Source organism: Artemia franciscana, chromosome 17, assembly GCF_032884065.1.
Source record: "Artemia franciscana chromosome 17, ASM3288406v1, whole genome shotgun sequence".
NCBI classification, from domain to species: domain Eukaryota; kingdom Metazoa; phylum Arthropoda; class Branchiopoda; order Anostraca; family Artemiidae; genus Artemia; species Artemia franciscana.
Window position 1 is genome coordinate 5,446,928 of NC_088879.1, and position 13,915 is coordinate 5,460,842.

General features: G+C 34.0%; 1 protein-coding gene across 1 annotated transcript in view; it reads right to left on the minus strand.

The window, feature by feature from the left end:
* LOC136037731 (ubiquitin carboxyl-terminal hydrolase 15-like) overlaps nucleotides 1-13,483 on the minus strand; it is a gene marked incomplete at its 5' end in the record, with an annotated part of 88,687 nt that extends 75,204 nt beyond the window's left edge. Inside the window, 4 exon segments of the mRNA XM_065720506.1 lie at nucleotides 2,688-2,892; nucleotides 4,551-4,683; nucleotides 11,275-11,396; nucleotides 13,356-13,483. Coding sequence (XP_065576578.1) covers nucleotides 2,688-2,892; nucleotides 4,551-4,683; nucleotides 11,275-11,396; nucleotides 13,356-13,483 — 588 coding nt within the window.
* Nucleotides 13,484-13,915: the final 432 nt, after the last annotated feature.

Here is a 13,915-nt window from a genome sequence, read left to right on the forward strand (position 1 = left end):
GGCTACTTCTGCTTCCAGAAATTTCAGGAAAGTGTAGACTTGATTAGCATCAGTTCGGATTCCGCAGAAACATAAGTTGCGTATTTTTTAAAAAGACTGTTAAAAAAAAAACTACTGATAAAGCTCAGAGAATGGCATCCTCCCTCTTTATACGCACCTTAGACATCCGAGGTGTTTTGCAAAAAGGGCCAAAGTCCACTTTTCCTAATTTTACAGGACAACCAAATAAAACGGACAAAGAGAAAATCTTTCTCACAAGTCATAATTTAAGAAACTTGAAACTTTAAAGACTGATTCCTAGTTGGCTTTTGGATGGAAATTCGCTGGAAATGTTCAAATTTCTGAATTGCTCGTTATTTGAAAGACAACGGATTTACGCTCTTTTTTATGCCCTTTTGGAACAACTTATAACTCGATCAAATTAAACACAAGTCCCCTTTGAATAGACCAACTGAAAGATCCCTCGAAGCTCTTTCGAGCCATATGCTTAACTCATTTTCGGAAAAAATGGACTTCTGCCCTTTTTGCACAACGCTGCGGTCATTTCAATTGCGACTGACGCGGTTGTCCAGTTTCAGGCGTTTCTAGAATTACTTGAATGAGGGGTCAGTGCATATATTGTATCATTTTTGTTTTATCAAACTATTTTGTGAAGGTTAAAATGACCCGGGATCACCTGAGTAGACCTATCAGACTTCTCCGAGGTCTTTAACAAAGAGCTGTATTAAGCCCCGTCCGTCCCCGTCCTTTAGCATCAATCTTTATGACTATATTTTGCTGTCGTATGCGAACAGATTACTAAAGCTAATTTGCAATCTTGCTTAATTCCAGGAGAAGATTAACCATCTGATTACTGAATATCAAAGTACTGTTTTACGAGTAAACGCACTAAAAACTGAGTTTCTGGAATTTAGTCTTTCGGCAAGTAAGCAAGAAAGCAGTGTAATTTTTTATGGGATCGTCAAACGAACGATTATCCCCTGTCAAATCTATAAAGTATCTGAGAATAACGTACGGACCGAAGAATATGGATAAATTATAACACTCAAACTGGCACAAACATCGACAAAAAAGTATCAACGCCATCTCGTCTTTGGTAGCACTTAGTAATTTTTTTTCAGTACAATAATAAGAATAATAAATATAATTAGTCTAATTGTAAAATTAGGGTAGTAAATAAGTATCCGATCTCAGTTCATGACAGATAAATTATTACAGAGAAAATGCAAAGTGTCGCCACATGCTAGATGGCGTTAGTAGGTTTTTCTGTTGATACCAGCGCCAGTTTTCACTCTTGCAGTTGCTCCTCCTCACCTGCTGTATATATCGCTAATATGAGATTAGTTCGATAACACGAACTAGATTAAGAACTAGTGATTTTAACTAGTATTTTAGATTGAGAGAAGGGTATCTCCCCCCATTTTGTTAAATTAATCATTAGATTTTGTTTTGTTTTCTTTTTTTGTGTTTTTTTTCTTTTTTGTAGTTTATTTATCTTATTTATTTTTCTTTTTGATGTAAGTGAAATATTTTAAAGAAATGGATCGTATTTGATGTCAGCTGTTCTTACAGGCCATTGTAGTCTATTTTTTTTAGCTGATGAAAGAAAGTTATTGTATTGTTTTTGAATAAAATTCCCTACCTACCTACCTACCTTAGAAACTAAAACATTGGTCTGTTTACTACAAATACTTGAAGTTTTTCCTTAGATACCCGATCAGTGAAAGAAACACATTTTGATCTAAGCTCTCAAACTTTGGTGCACCCAATTGATATTGTGCCGTTCTCTGAAAGAAGTGCCCCGACAGGGCAATTGAATCACTGTACAAGTATACTCTGATATGACTCTACTCCCCCTCACTAGTCTAGTAGAAGGCTTATTCACTAAGTAATTAAAGTTCTATATTATCTCAGTTCGCCCCCGCATCAAGTGACTGTCATTTCGAGAGCTTGTTTCTAGGATTTAGTAAGAACGCTGATAATGTCACAATGCCATTCGATAAATACGCCGGAACGTAAAATTACGCCGGACCAGTTACGCCGGAACGTAAAAATTAACTCAATCGCAACTAGCAACTGTTTGCGATCCCAATCCTAAGCCGCAATATGAACAACTGCATTTGGTTGAATGGGAACGTCAATGAAATTTGAATTTAAATAGGAACCGACGAAAATATATGGGAGGTGGAAAATATTTTCTGAATATATAGGGATTATAAATCATTTTTCATTCAAATTCTAAAAACGTATTCTTCAATGAAAACATAAAACGAAATATTTTCCAAAATAGTGGCAGGGGGTATCCTCCAAAAATTGACCCCCCTGGCTTTTCCGTTATTAATATCTAAAAAACTAAAAGATACTCCATATAATTAGACCCCATCCCACAAATTAATGCCCTCCTTTTTTGAATTCCAACTATATGCATTGGGGCCAGACAAAACACAAAACACAGTACAAAAAAACTACAGCTTACGGAGTTACAGCTTAAAGTTACTATGTTGCACCAAACCAAAGGTAAACGAACTGTAAAGGATATATATAGCACTTTTGCAGACGCAAACAATTGATACACCGAAGCAGATTACAATGTGACATAACACAGATTACCATATGCATATAACCAAAAGCCTTTTTTCCTGGAAATGTTTTGGTTCTAGACAGCTGCTTATAAGAGTAAATTCTACCTTGCATCAATTCTAGGAAATGATCCATCTGGATTTGCGGTCTGTATAGAAAGTTTAGTTCCACTTGACAAACAGAGATCATTCAAGGTTGAGCTTTGTGACTCTGTGATTTCCCGTAATTTTCCATTACTTTCTTTCTCAAATATCTTTACTGGCGTTGTTGTCTTGATTGTATAAATTAGCCTGAATCCATTCAATACATCAGCTGAAAGAAAAAAAGTTCACATCAATCAGGGATGTCAAGATACACCCTTGACTACTTTTGCAGACTTTTGATTGCGGTCCTTTAAAAAAGTAAAGGACCAGCACAACATACGCAGAACAGTCGAAGTTTTGCAGAGTCATCATAAAAATTTGACTATAAGTGTTACCTCAGTTAGTCGATGGTTTGTTTTTAATTTAAAATACCAAATTTTACAAAAACTAAATTTATGGTATTTGGTCGTTCAGAACGTGCCACTCGAGAGATTTCTTGTCAAGAGCTTCAGGTTGGTGATCAAAAAATTTGCAGGGTCCAATCATATCGCTATTTAGGAGTTTTTCTTGATCCCCTTTTGTCATTTCATAATCATATTCAGTATTTAAGATTAAAACTTGCTCAAAATATTGGATCAATGTATAGTGTGAAGAATACATTTCCATTTACCATATCACATCAGCTGAAAGAAAAAAATTTCATACCACATCAGCTGAAACAAAAAAAGTTCATATCAATCTTATCAATCAGGTGTGTCCAAGATACACTCTTTATCCATTGGTGACCACAGAGCCTTTAGATACAAGCTACAGTCTAAATTTATGCAATCCATGCACTCAGTTACAGCTCTTTTAAAAAATCTAAATTATCTTTATTTTTTGCGGGAACCGGACAATGACCGATAGTCCAATACGATCTTTCAACAGCAGACTCTTCTGTAATTTTCAACCAATCTTTCAACAGCAGACTCTTCTGTAATTTTCAACCAATCCTCGTCTGCGTCGGCGAAAACCACCCAAAGGATTAGGTCATTTTTGGGAGTCTGTCAGATTCTCTCTCTGGCCACCCAGTCTCTGCTTCCAAGGTCTAACTTAAGGATGGGACTAGGGAGTCTAATGTTTGGTCCTTTAATAGGAGGTCTCTCAAGTTCGAGTAAACTTCGACGAATTGGAAAGTTCAGGCATTTATTCTAAATCAATACATAAACTCATGTTCAGCTCTTTACAGCTGAACAGCTGAAAGCATGTTTTACAACTCTTTTTTACTGGCTGCGATCATGTAGACACACTGAGATCTACTGAAACGAAAATGTGCCCATAGTCAGTCAAAACTGTCAAAAGCCTTGACTATGTCTGCGAATAATGCCACAGAATTTGCTCATCTTTTTCTAAATATTTATTTTTGTTACAGAATCCAAAATTTCAGCACATAATAAAGTGCCATGCTCGGATATAAATCCAAATTGTTGGGAATCTATCTTACCTTCTTTATCATCAAATAAATTCTTTTTTTAATTCAAGCACTTTCGAAATCGGCGTTTTCGAAACCAACCTCAAATCAGTAAAATCATTGGGAGCCTTATTCTTGGGAACTGGGGTGATATACATTTGTTTAAAAATACTAGGGAAAACAGCATCAATAAGAAACTAGTCACAATTGGTGCTGGGCTTCTTGGTGGGCATATTGGAGGTACTTTGAACAGAGCCTCCTCCTACTTCAAAAAATAATAGGATATACATTTATATATATATATATATATATATATATATATATATATATATATATATATATATATATATATATATATATATATATATATATATATATATATATATATATATATACATATATCGTTTAGTCATAATTTATTAATAAACAAAACTTACCTAAAGTGGAATTTCTACTGAATTCCCGAGTAACAGGTAATTGCTTATTCTTATTATTGATGTGTTCTAACTCAACATCAATGGGATAGATCTCTAACTGAAGCCACTCCTTATCTTTTCCAACATCGATTACCTAGAACAAAATAATTAGCAGGCTTGGTAGAAAACTTACATCACCACAGAATTTTAACTTTGCCAAACCTATTGCATTTCTTTGGGGGAAAGGTGGGCGAGGGCTACTCTCAGTAAAGTGTTTGGACTACTAATTACCAAAAAGCATACTTGATTGGGTCCAAATATTTAGGGGCAATCGCAAGGCATGCTTTAGTGCAGCGCTCATATCCCCAAGGGATTTCAAGCGGGGATACGAGTTTTATCGGAGTTTTGTCAAGATATTCACATGCGCTCAGCAAGGAACATGTTACTGGAAGTTAAATCACATCTCTGATTGCAATTACGTATGAAACAAAAACAAGAAAGGATATTATAAATGAAAAATCAAATCAAACAGGTGAAAAAAAACGAGAATTTTGTCAGCCAGTAGCAAACTATGAAAACGGAAATAATCAAATATTTCGACAAGGATCTCCACCAAGTCGTCCTCAGTGCTCAGAAAAAAACGGACAAAATCTAACCTTTTGAAGTGAACTCTACAAGAAGAGAAAAGACACCAATCGAAAAACCAGCCATAATAAATGAGACAATTCACAAATAGGATTAGACAAACATTCTTTGCTTAGCAATAGATTTTGCCTGCCTGCAACCTCGATTTTCATTAGGTATGTGGAATGGTTGTCTTAAATTAGAATGGGGGAAAACATTTATTGAATCTTTTAAGATTAAGTTATAATGAACTGGTTGCAATTAATAATCTGAGAACCATGGAACTGTGTATTCATCGTCTATTAACCAAAACTCTAAAAGTCGGGAATTTGATACCAATAGATATATCAAAGGAATTGGATTTTTTCGATGATTTCAAAGATACAAGCTTCATTAAGTTTAGTCACACCCATCAAAAGCTACGAGCTTGAAAAAATTTGCCTTATTTTCAAAAAAAAAAAACAGAAACACCGCGTAAAAGTCATAGAATCTTAATGAAAATCCCACCATCAGATTCAGGGTATCGGAGAGCTCTACTGTAGAGGTTTCAGGCTCCTATCTGCAAAAATGTGGAATTTTGTATTTTTTGCCAGAAGAAAGATCACGGATTCGTGTTTATTTGTTTTTTTTTTTTTGTTTTTGTTTTTCTCCAAGGGTCATCGTATCAACCCAATAGTTCTAGAATATCGCGAGAGGGTTCATTCGAAAGGAGATCCAAAGTTCTAGTGCCCTTTTGAGGTGACCAAAACATTTGAGGGCAAGTAGGTCCCTTTTTACGCTCATTTTTTTCCAAAAGTCGCCCGATCAAAATTTTTAAATAGCCATTTTGTCCAGCCTAGTCGAAAAATCTAATAACTATGTTTTTAAAGATGATTTACCCACCCACCCCCCACAGTCCCCAGGGGAAGGGCTGCAAGTTATGAAATTTGCCCATTGTTTACATATAGTATTGGTTATTGGGAAGTACACAGACGTTTTCAGGGGATTTTTTTCTGGTGGAGGGGGTTCACGGAAGGGGGTTAGGTGTGAGGATTTTTCAATGGAGAACGTTTTCATGGGTGAAGGGACATTTCTATGAAGGGGGCGCCCAATTTCCCAGCATTATTTAAAAAAAATAGATATTAAATAAAAAAAAAAACAAGTTTTTTCAACTGAAAGTAAGGAGCAATATTAAAACTTAAAACAAACAGAGATTATTATGCATATGAGGGGGTTCGTCCCCTCGTCAACACCTCACTCTCGATGCTAAAGTTTATTTAGTACTTTTAAGACCTTCTTATTGTTTTAGTTAAACTTCCCTTGTGTTTCAAGAGTCGTTCTCGAAGAATTGGGACAAAATTGAAGCTTTAGCGTATAGAGCGAGGTGTTGAGGAAGGGGTAATCCCCTTCACTTATGCCATAATTTGTGTTCGCTTTAAGTTTTAATATCGCTCCTTACTTTCAGCTGAAAAAACTGTTTTTTTTTTTTTAATTGCTATCATGATCCATGCATTTTTTTTTCTGGAGAGGTGCTCAGCTTTAAGAAAATTACAGAAAAGGGCAGACAAGGCCTTATCCAGGGGGGGGTGAACCCCTCCTCCCCGAAATGTTTGTCCGATTCGTAAAAACGTAACAAAAATGAACATAAATAAATTTCTGATGCGTTTTTACAGTTTTTTGTGAACCCCCGCCCCTCCCAAAAAAAACAAACACCCCCCGAAAAAAAACCTGGATGCAACCCAGGGTGCACATATGTCAAAAGTTAGGGACACACTGCCTTTATGAATGGGACACAAAGCATGTGAAACGGGTCTTTTGGATCCAAATATTCAGAAAGTCCTACAAAGAAACTGTTCTTAACAAAGAATTTCCAGATCGTACGGACAATCAAAGGGATGATAAAACTATACCCCTTCCACCACATACACGTATTCCTGGTGGCACAGTAGCAATCTACAAGAGACAATAAAACACATATATGTAAAACAAAAACAGAGGAAACAATGTTGCCAATCTACATTGTTACTTGGATGCAATCCACGTTTCTTACTAGAATGTAACTACTGCTGCAACCTTGATGGCCTTTTTGGGTAGTTAGAATGAAAAAATTGAAAAATAACAAAATTGCCCTTTCCCCTAGATTATGAAGAATATATCTTTGCCGTAAATTGCGAAGAAGACCACACTGCCTTTCCATCACAAACACCAAAAACAAGAAGATCAATAGGAAATTTCTCAAGACAGGGGAAAGAAATTAGAATCAATATTTCGGCCCTATGTCCAAGGGTCGTCCTCAGCAATACAAAAATATAAAAAAATATAGCTCTAAATTCTAATATTGCTTCTGTTTCTTTTGATTCTGCTTTAAGCAGCCATGTTTTTGAAAATCCTAGCCACAAAATACTTTTTGAAAAATCCGCCCTTATTAGCAATGACCTAGGCATAAATCAAGTAGTTCGAGAAGCAATTGAAACCAGGCTTAAGATTAACAGTAATATTTCCTTAAATAGGGACTCGGGAGAATATTCACTAAATACTCTATGCACAAATTTATTTAAAAATGATCTTATGAAATATAACGAAAAACAAAAGATATATTAACACAGATTCTGTCACAAATAGACCTATGAAATCAGCAGCCAAAAAAGCAAGATTGCCATTAAAAACCTGTTTTTAAATCATTCTCTTTCATTTCAATGAATTGCCTCGTTTCATCACTATTTATTTTTCAGTCCTGGTTGAACTTCAATGAGGTAAGGATGTAAGGAATTAAGGACTTGAAAATTTTTCATTTTAGTTTTATTGATTTTATCCTGTTGTAAGTTTTTTCCTCTTATATATTTCTGTGTTGCTGAGGACGGCCCTTGGACATAGGGCCGAAATATTCATTCTAATTTCTTCCCCGCTTTCTTAAGAAATTCCCTATTGTTCTTCTTGTTTTTGGTGTTCGTGATACCTTCCTTCCCCCCAACCCCTTACATTACCATGAACTGATACCACTGCAGTGATGATAGATAGGTGGTAGACTAAGCCTTTTTTGCCATCAATTTCTTCACCTATCCCTTTAAAACATCTGAAAACTTTTCTAGAATATTTGTATGTAACGCAAATGTTGCAAGACTTCAGCTCTAAAGCTGAACATCATTATAGAAATTAAAAATAAACTGAACTGTTAACTATATTTTTAAATTGAATAGTCGTCGAATTTGATATGACATGTACACTGGAAACGTTGGGAACGATGATACTAACGTTCCTTTTATACTTTGCCAGTTTTGACATGCTTTTTGATTTCATTCTACTGTCTGCAACTTGCATTAAATTTCTGTTTCTCCAATTTCTGTATGTTATATTTTCATTCTTCTTTTTGCCTTCATACTTTTATATCTCTATTCTTTAAATTTTATTCTTTTTAAATCTCTTCAACGCTGCAGTTTATTCTGGGTGCAAGTAACATCGGTTGTTTTCACAAAACAAACGTCATCTTTTCACAAACATTAAAAACAAGAAGAACAATAGGGGATTCTTTTTGCAAGACAATGTGAATCTAATTTGAATGAATATTTCGGCCCTATGTCCAAGGGTCATCCTCGGCAAAACATAAATATATAGAAGAAAAACTTACAATAACATACGATCAATAGAACTAAAATAATTTTTTTTTTTAAGTCCCAGCATCCTTACATCAACGAAGTTCAACCAGGACATGGTTTGAGTAGGTTAAATGTCATCTTATCTTATAAAAAATGAATGAAGCACCCATTTGCCCAATAAAAAATATATATTTACTGATCCTCAATATCATCACATGGAAAAAAAATTAAACCCACGAGTGACCTAAAAAACTATAAAATAAAATGATCACATCTATGAAAGACACTAGTAAGAAATTTTCGCACGAGGTCAAGTGCTACCTCAGGAACTTGTTTTTACCAGGATTTAAATAGGAGCATTTCCCCTTTTCTTTTTTCATACATTTAAAATTAATAGGATTTTTTTAGGGTGGGGGGGGGAGTTAACAAAAGAATTTCTTTTTTAGAAGGAGGGGGACAACACAATAAAAAAAACACTCCAAAATGTGTTTATATTCATTTTTGCTAGGGTTTTTTTATGCGTCACACAATTATTTCGGGGGGGTTCACACCTCCTAGCCCCCCCCTGGATACAGCCTTGAGCTGAACTTAAGTTATTTTCATGGAAATCGGGTTGAATTGTTTAAGTGGAAGTTTACTAAGCGATACATATCTTTAAAAATGAGGATTCCAACTTTTAATACAAAAGAACACCGTGTGCAGTTATGCAGTATTTATTAGTAGGGAGCACCAAATTCACAAAAATGAAGCGTGGTTGAATAATCAGCAGAAAATCAGCTAAAATCATATGGTGCCAAACAGCAAAATATGGTGTAACTTTGCATTGAAGGAATGGTTTGTCTTTGGGAAGATAAATGTTTTAGTGCATTATAAGTGTATAATACATAAGTAAATATTTAAGTAAATGTGTATAAGTGAACATTTTAGTGTATTATAAGTGTATAATACATAAGTAATTGTTTAAGTAAATGTGTAAATGTGTATAAGTAAATGTGTATAATATGTGCACAAGTAAATCAGTATAAGTAAATGTTTAAGTAAATGTAAATATTTAACTGTAAATGTGTATAATATGTGTATAAGTAAATGTTTTAGTGTATTATAAGTGTATAATACATAAGTAAATGTGTATAAGTAAATGTATAAATGAAAATGTGTATAATATGTGCATAAGTAAATGCTGAAGTGTATTAAAAATGTTTGAAATTTGACAAATGAAAAGTGTTATCAAATCCAATCCATTAGTTTTCCTTATTTTTTTTCATGGTTTAACATGAAAAAACTTACGAAAAATGTGGTAGTGTCCTAAATCTACGTAATTTTGAAACAACCAAAAGAAATATCTTAGAAAATTCCTGTTTTCGGACATGAATAGACCTAAAATGGATCCAGGGACATAAGATATTTTTTATTCTGATGTCCTTGGTACTTTAAAGCTTATAATAACGGTATTATATCGGAGAAATAACGGTATAAAATGGTGTCAATGGTACACGCAAAAAAAGGGTGTAAACTGTATAATAACAATAAAGATTTTTTGAATCGGTCAGTATACTTTACATTCCTAACCAAGAAAAAAACAATGAATTAGTTAGGTATTTTCGAATATCTTATTGCGTTTCTATGACGTACAAATAAAAATTAAATAAGGATAAATCCTATTATTAGACAGTCAAAACAGTTATAAAATCGCAGGATATTTTAATGACACACGTAGTAATCGTCACGACTGTGAGTCAAAGTAACAATTAGTTATTTTTGTCTTTTCCAAGAAAGCTGACATTTTTTCATGTCCATGTAGCCTCTGTGAAATTCTGAATGATTAAATCCAGTCTTATTTACATCAGATATCCAATTATTCATCTCATTTTATCTAAGTATCAATTCATTCTTTAAATACAAACTGCCTGAATTATACAAGATTGAGACACGTGTGCTTAAGATTTTTTTTTTTTTTAGTAATGACCCCCTATAAAAGTTTCACCCCATAAAATTTTAAATTGCAAATAATTAAAATGTCGTAATGACCTATCAGAAGTTACTTCAGCTGGAAAGAGCCCGTGACAAAACAGCTATACGCCTACAGCTGCATGTGTGTACACAGGAAAGAGTTCAAGGGGACATACCCCCCCCATTCTTTATGAAATCTCATGATTCTTAAGACAGTTTCTCATGTAAGCTTTCCCCCCATTTTCTCAAAGTTTACAAGCCTCCACCCACACCATGAACCAAATTTCTACATGTTTGGCTCTAAATTAGAAACGTAACTCTGATACTCAAAATTACTTCAAAGTTTCCATTCGAGGCCATATCCAGGGGAAGAGGTCACTAAGTTTGAACCAACCTCCCCCTAAAAAATTGTTATCATTTGTAAGAAAAAGTGGCAAAATACATATAAACAAATGTTTGCTGTGTTTTGTAAATTTTTTTATGTACCCCACTAAACGAAATACCCCCCCTGGCAACAAAATCCTATAAACTCCCTTGTGTCCAATATAGAACTCATTAAAAAGAGAATTTGATAAGAGATTGAGATCTTTTTCACTAACCTGTCTAGAAATGGGCTCTTGCTTTGGCATTCGTCCAAATGTTTGATTGAAATAATTCCACACAGATTCAGGGACTACTTCATAGTCTTCCTTCTCAGATAGTTTTGGCTTCAGGTTGCCAGCTAAAAAGAAAACACATCTTAAAACAAAAAAAAAATGTGGCTATCAAAACCTTGATTCAAAAACACATTTTAATGAAACAACACAGAGGAAATAGTAAAAACATCAAAGTTTATAGGGACTACTATCACTTAGGAGTCTGCTTTATCAGTCTGATGGCTAAAAAAAAGGAAACATCTTAAAACACAAAAAAATGTGGCTATCAAAACCTTGAGAAAATTCAAAAACACACTATAATGAAACAACACAGAGGAAATTGTAAAAACATCAGAATTTCAGGGAGGACTACTAGCACTTATGATTCTACATGATTGTACTTGATCAGTCTGACTGCTAAAAAGAGGAAACATCTTAAAACACAGAGAATCCTGACTACAGAAATTTAGAAAACTTACAAGCTTGTATGATTGAAAAAGGAGATTGAGAATTTGAAATATTTTTACAGGACTTGATTAATGCATAATTTTAATTGATAGAAAAATGAAATTATTGATGAGTGCTAAAAATGCATCAGCACTTGGAAGACTATTCAGTTTCAAACCTTAGGGTAGCATGACAAAATAATTAGTAACAAATACTTTCCTAAGATGTTTATTTCTTAAAGATTAAAAGGATAAAAAAAAATTTAAGTACCAAGTACCATTTTAAAGCAGCACAATAATGCATAACGAAAACTTCAAGCAATAAAATCCGAGGTTTATTAAATTGAGTTAATAAATTGAGTGTTTTATTACAGTGATTAATAAAACCAATCATAATTACCACAATGGTCATTACAATGAATAAAACATTGCATAAAGAACTTAAAATACCTCGCAATGGAAATTAATAGCTGATTAACTGTGTCTCTTTAAGAGTTCTATGTTTTGAAAAATAATTTTCTTTACAATGAAAAGTCAGCCAATTTGCAAAAAACTAACGTGAAAATTTTAACAATTTTCAACTTCCTGGCACACTGAATAAGGCTGTCCTTTTAAGTGTTGTGTGTACTAGCCCTTAGAGATAGCCATAATTAAAAGTAGGATTAAGATTTACAACAGGAAAATGACTTTGTGCACTAGAGGTATCTAACACTGCTCAACTGCTGCTATTAATATTCAACTTAATCAAATTTGAATTTCTGTTCAATAAATAATCAATTTGATAAAAATTTGACTTCACTAAAATATTTAGGGGTAACTTGAAATTCACATTGAAATTGAAAGAAAACTTCACATCAATGGTGGGCTATAATTGAACAGCAAGAAAACGAGGTGCTTATGAACTCAAATGACTCAGGAAAATAAGAGCTTTAAATGTACTTTATAGGTTCCAGATCTCCTCTCCCCTCCCTCTTTTAATACCCCACTCAAATACTACCATTAATCTTTCGGTTATAACTGTTGTCATGGACAACACAGTTGCACTGACTTAGTAAAGAGCAATGGGTTTTTCATGCATCATTTTTTCTGTCACTTTGTATTGAGGGGTCATTTTAAACATGTGAGAGGGGTGGTTCCAGTACCCTAATGGACCAAAAGTCATTGGAGAGCAACTAGGGTCCTCTGCTGTCCATTTTCATTCTTAGCACCCCAGGAGTCCCAGGGCATTTGATCAAAATTTTTAGATAGCTATTTTGCTCAAATCAGTCAAAAGGTCCAATAGTTGTGCTTGTGGGGATGGCATAACCCACAGCCATGTGGGCCTAAATTAGGCAAATTGCCCATGGTGAATGGATAATTTTTATCCCAAAAAAAGACAGACATATTTGGTCTTGGCAGTCCAATTGGATTGCCTGATTTGGTCACATAAAGGCTCTACTGGTGGGGCATTAGCTCTAATTTTTGGGGTTTACTGTCATCCTAGCGTACAATAGGTTGTTGATTCAAGTCCCACTGATGAGATTTTTTTCTATCAAATTTTTATTAGTTCTTGTTGATCAGTAGTAAATGTATAAAAGGTAACAAATAAAAATATAATACATTTTCCAAGAATACTGCTGTTATCAAGAGGTCCTGGGTTATATATCTCCTGGGTGTCAGACTCATCTTGCCCATCAAGGTTAACATATTTTTTCCATTGATCAAACCACTTCCTATCAACAAGATACCTGAAATTACAAAATTTAAATTAGCCATAAAGAATAATTGATATTAATCAGTTATAGGTGAGAGCTAAATTCTCTAAATACCCAAGCTAATCCTGGACCACTTTGCCCAAAAATATAACTTATGCCCAACATATGTTGTTATTTCTAAAAATATAGCCCAGTCTTTGGTAGTCTATTACCCTTTGGCCAACTAGTAAATCTCTTCCTTCAAAGATCTAAATAATATAAAATTTCTGTTAAGTTTTATGGAAAAGTTTTCCAGAACTGGGTTGAGTTTTTAACAGAAGAATTGGATATTATCCAACTTTTTATTAACTAGATACCTGAAATTACAAAAATTTAAATTAACCACAAAGAATAATTGATAGTAATCAGTCATAGGTGTAAGTAGCACAAATTTTAGGGGAAGGAGGATAGTGGAAAATTTTCCTA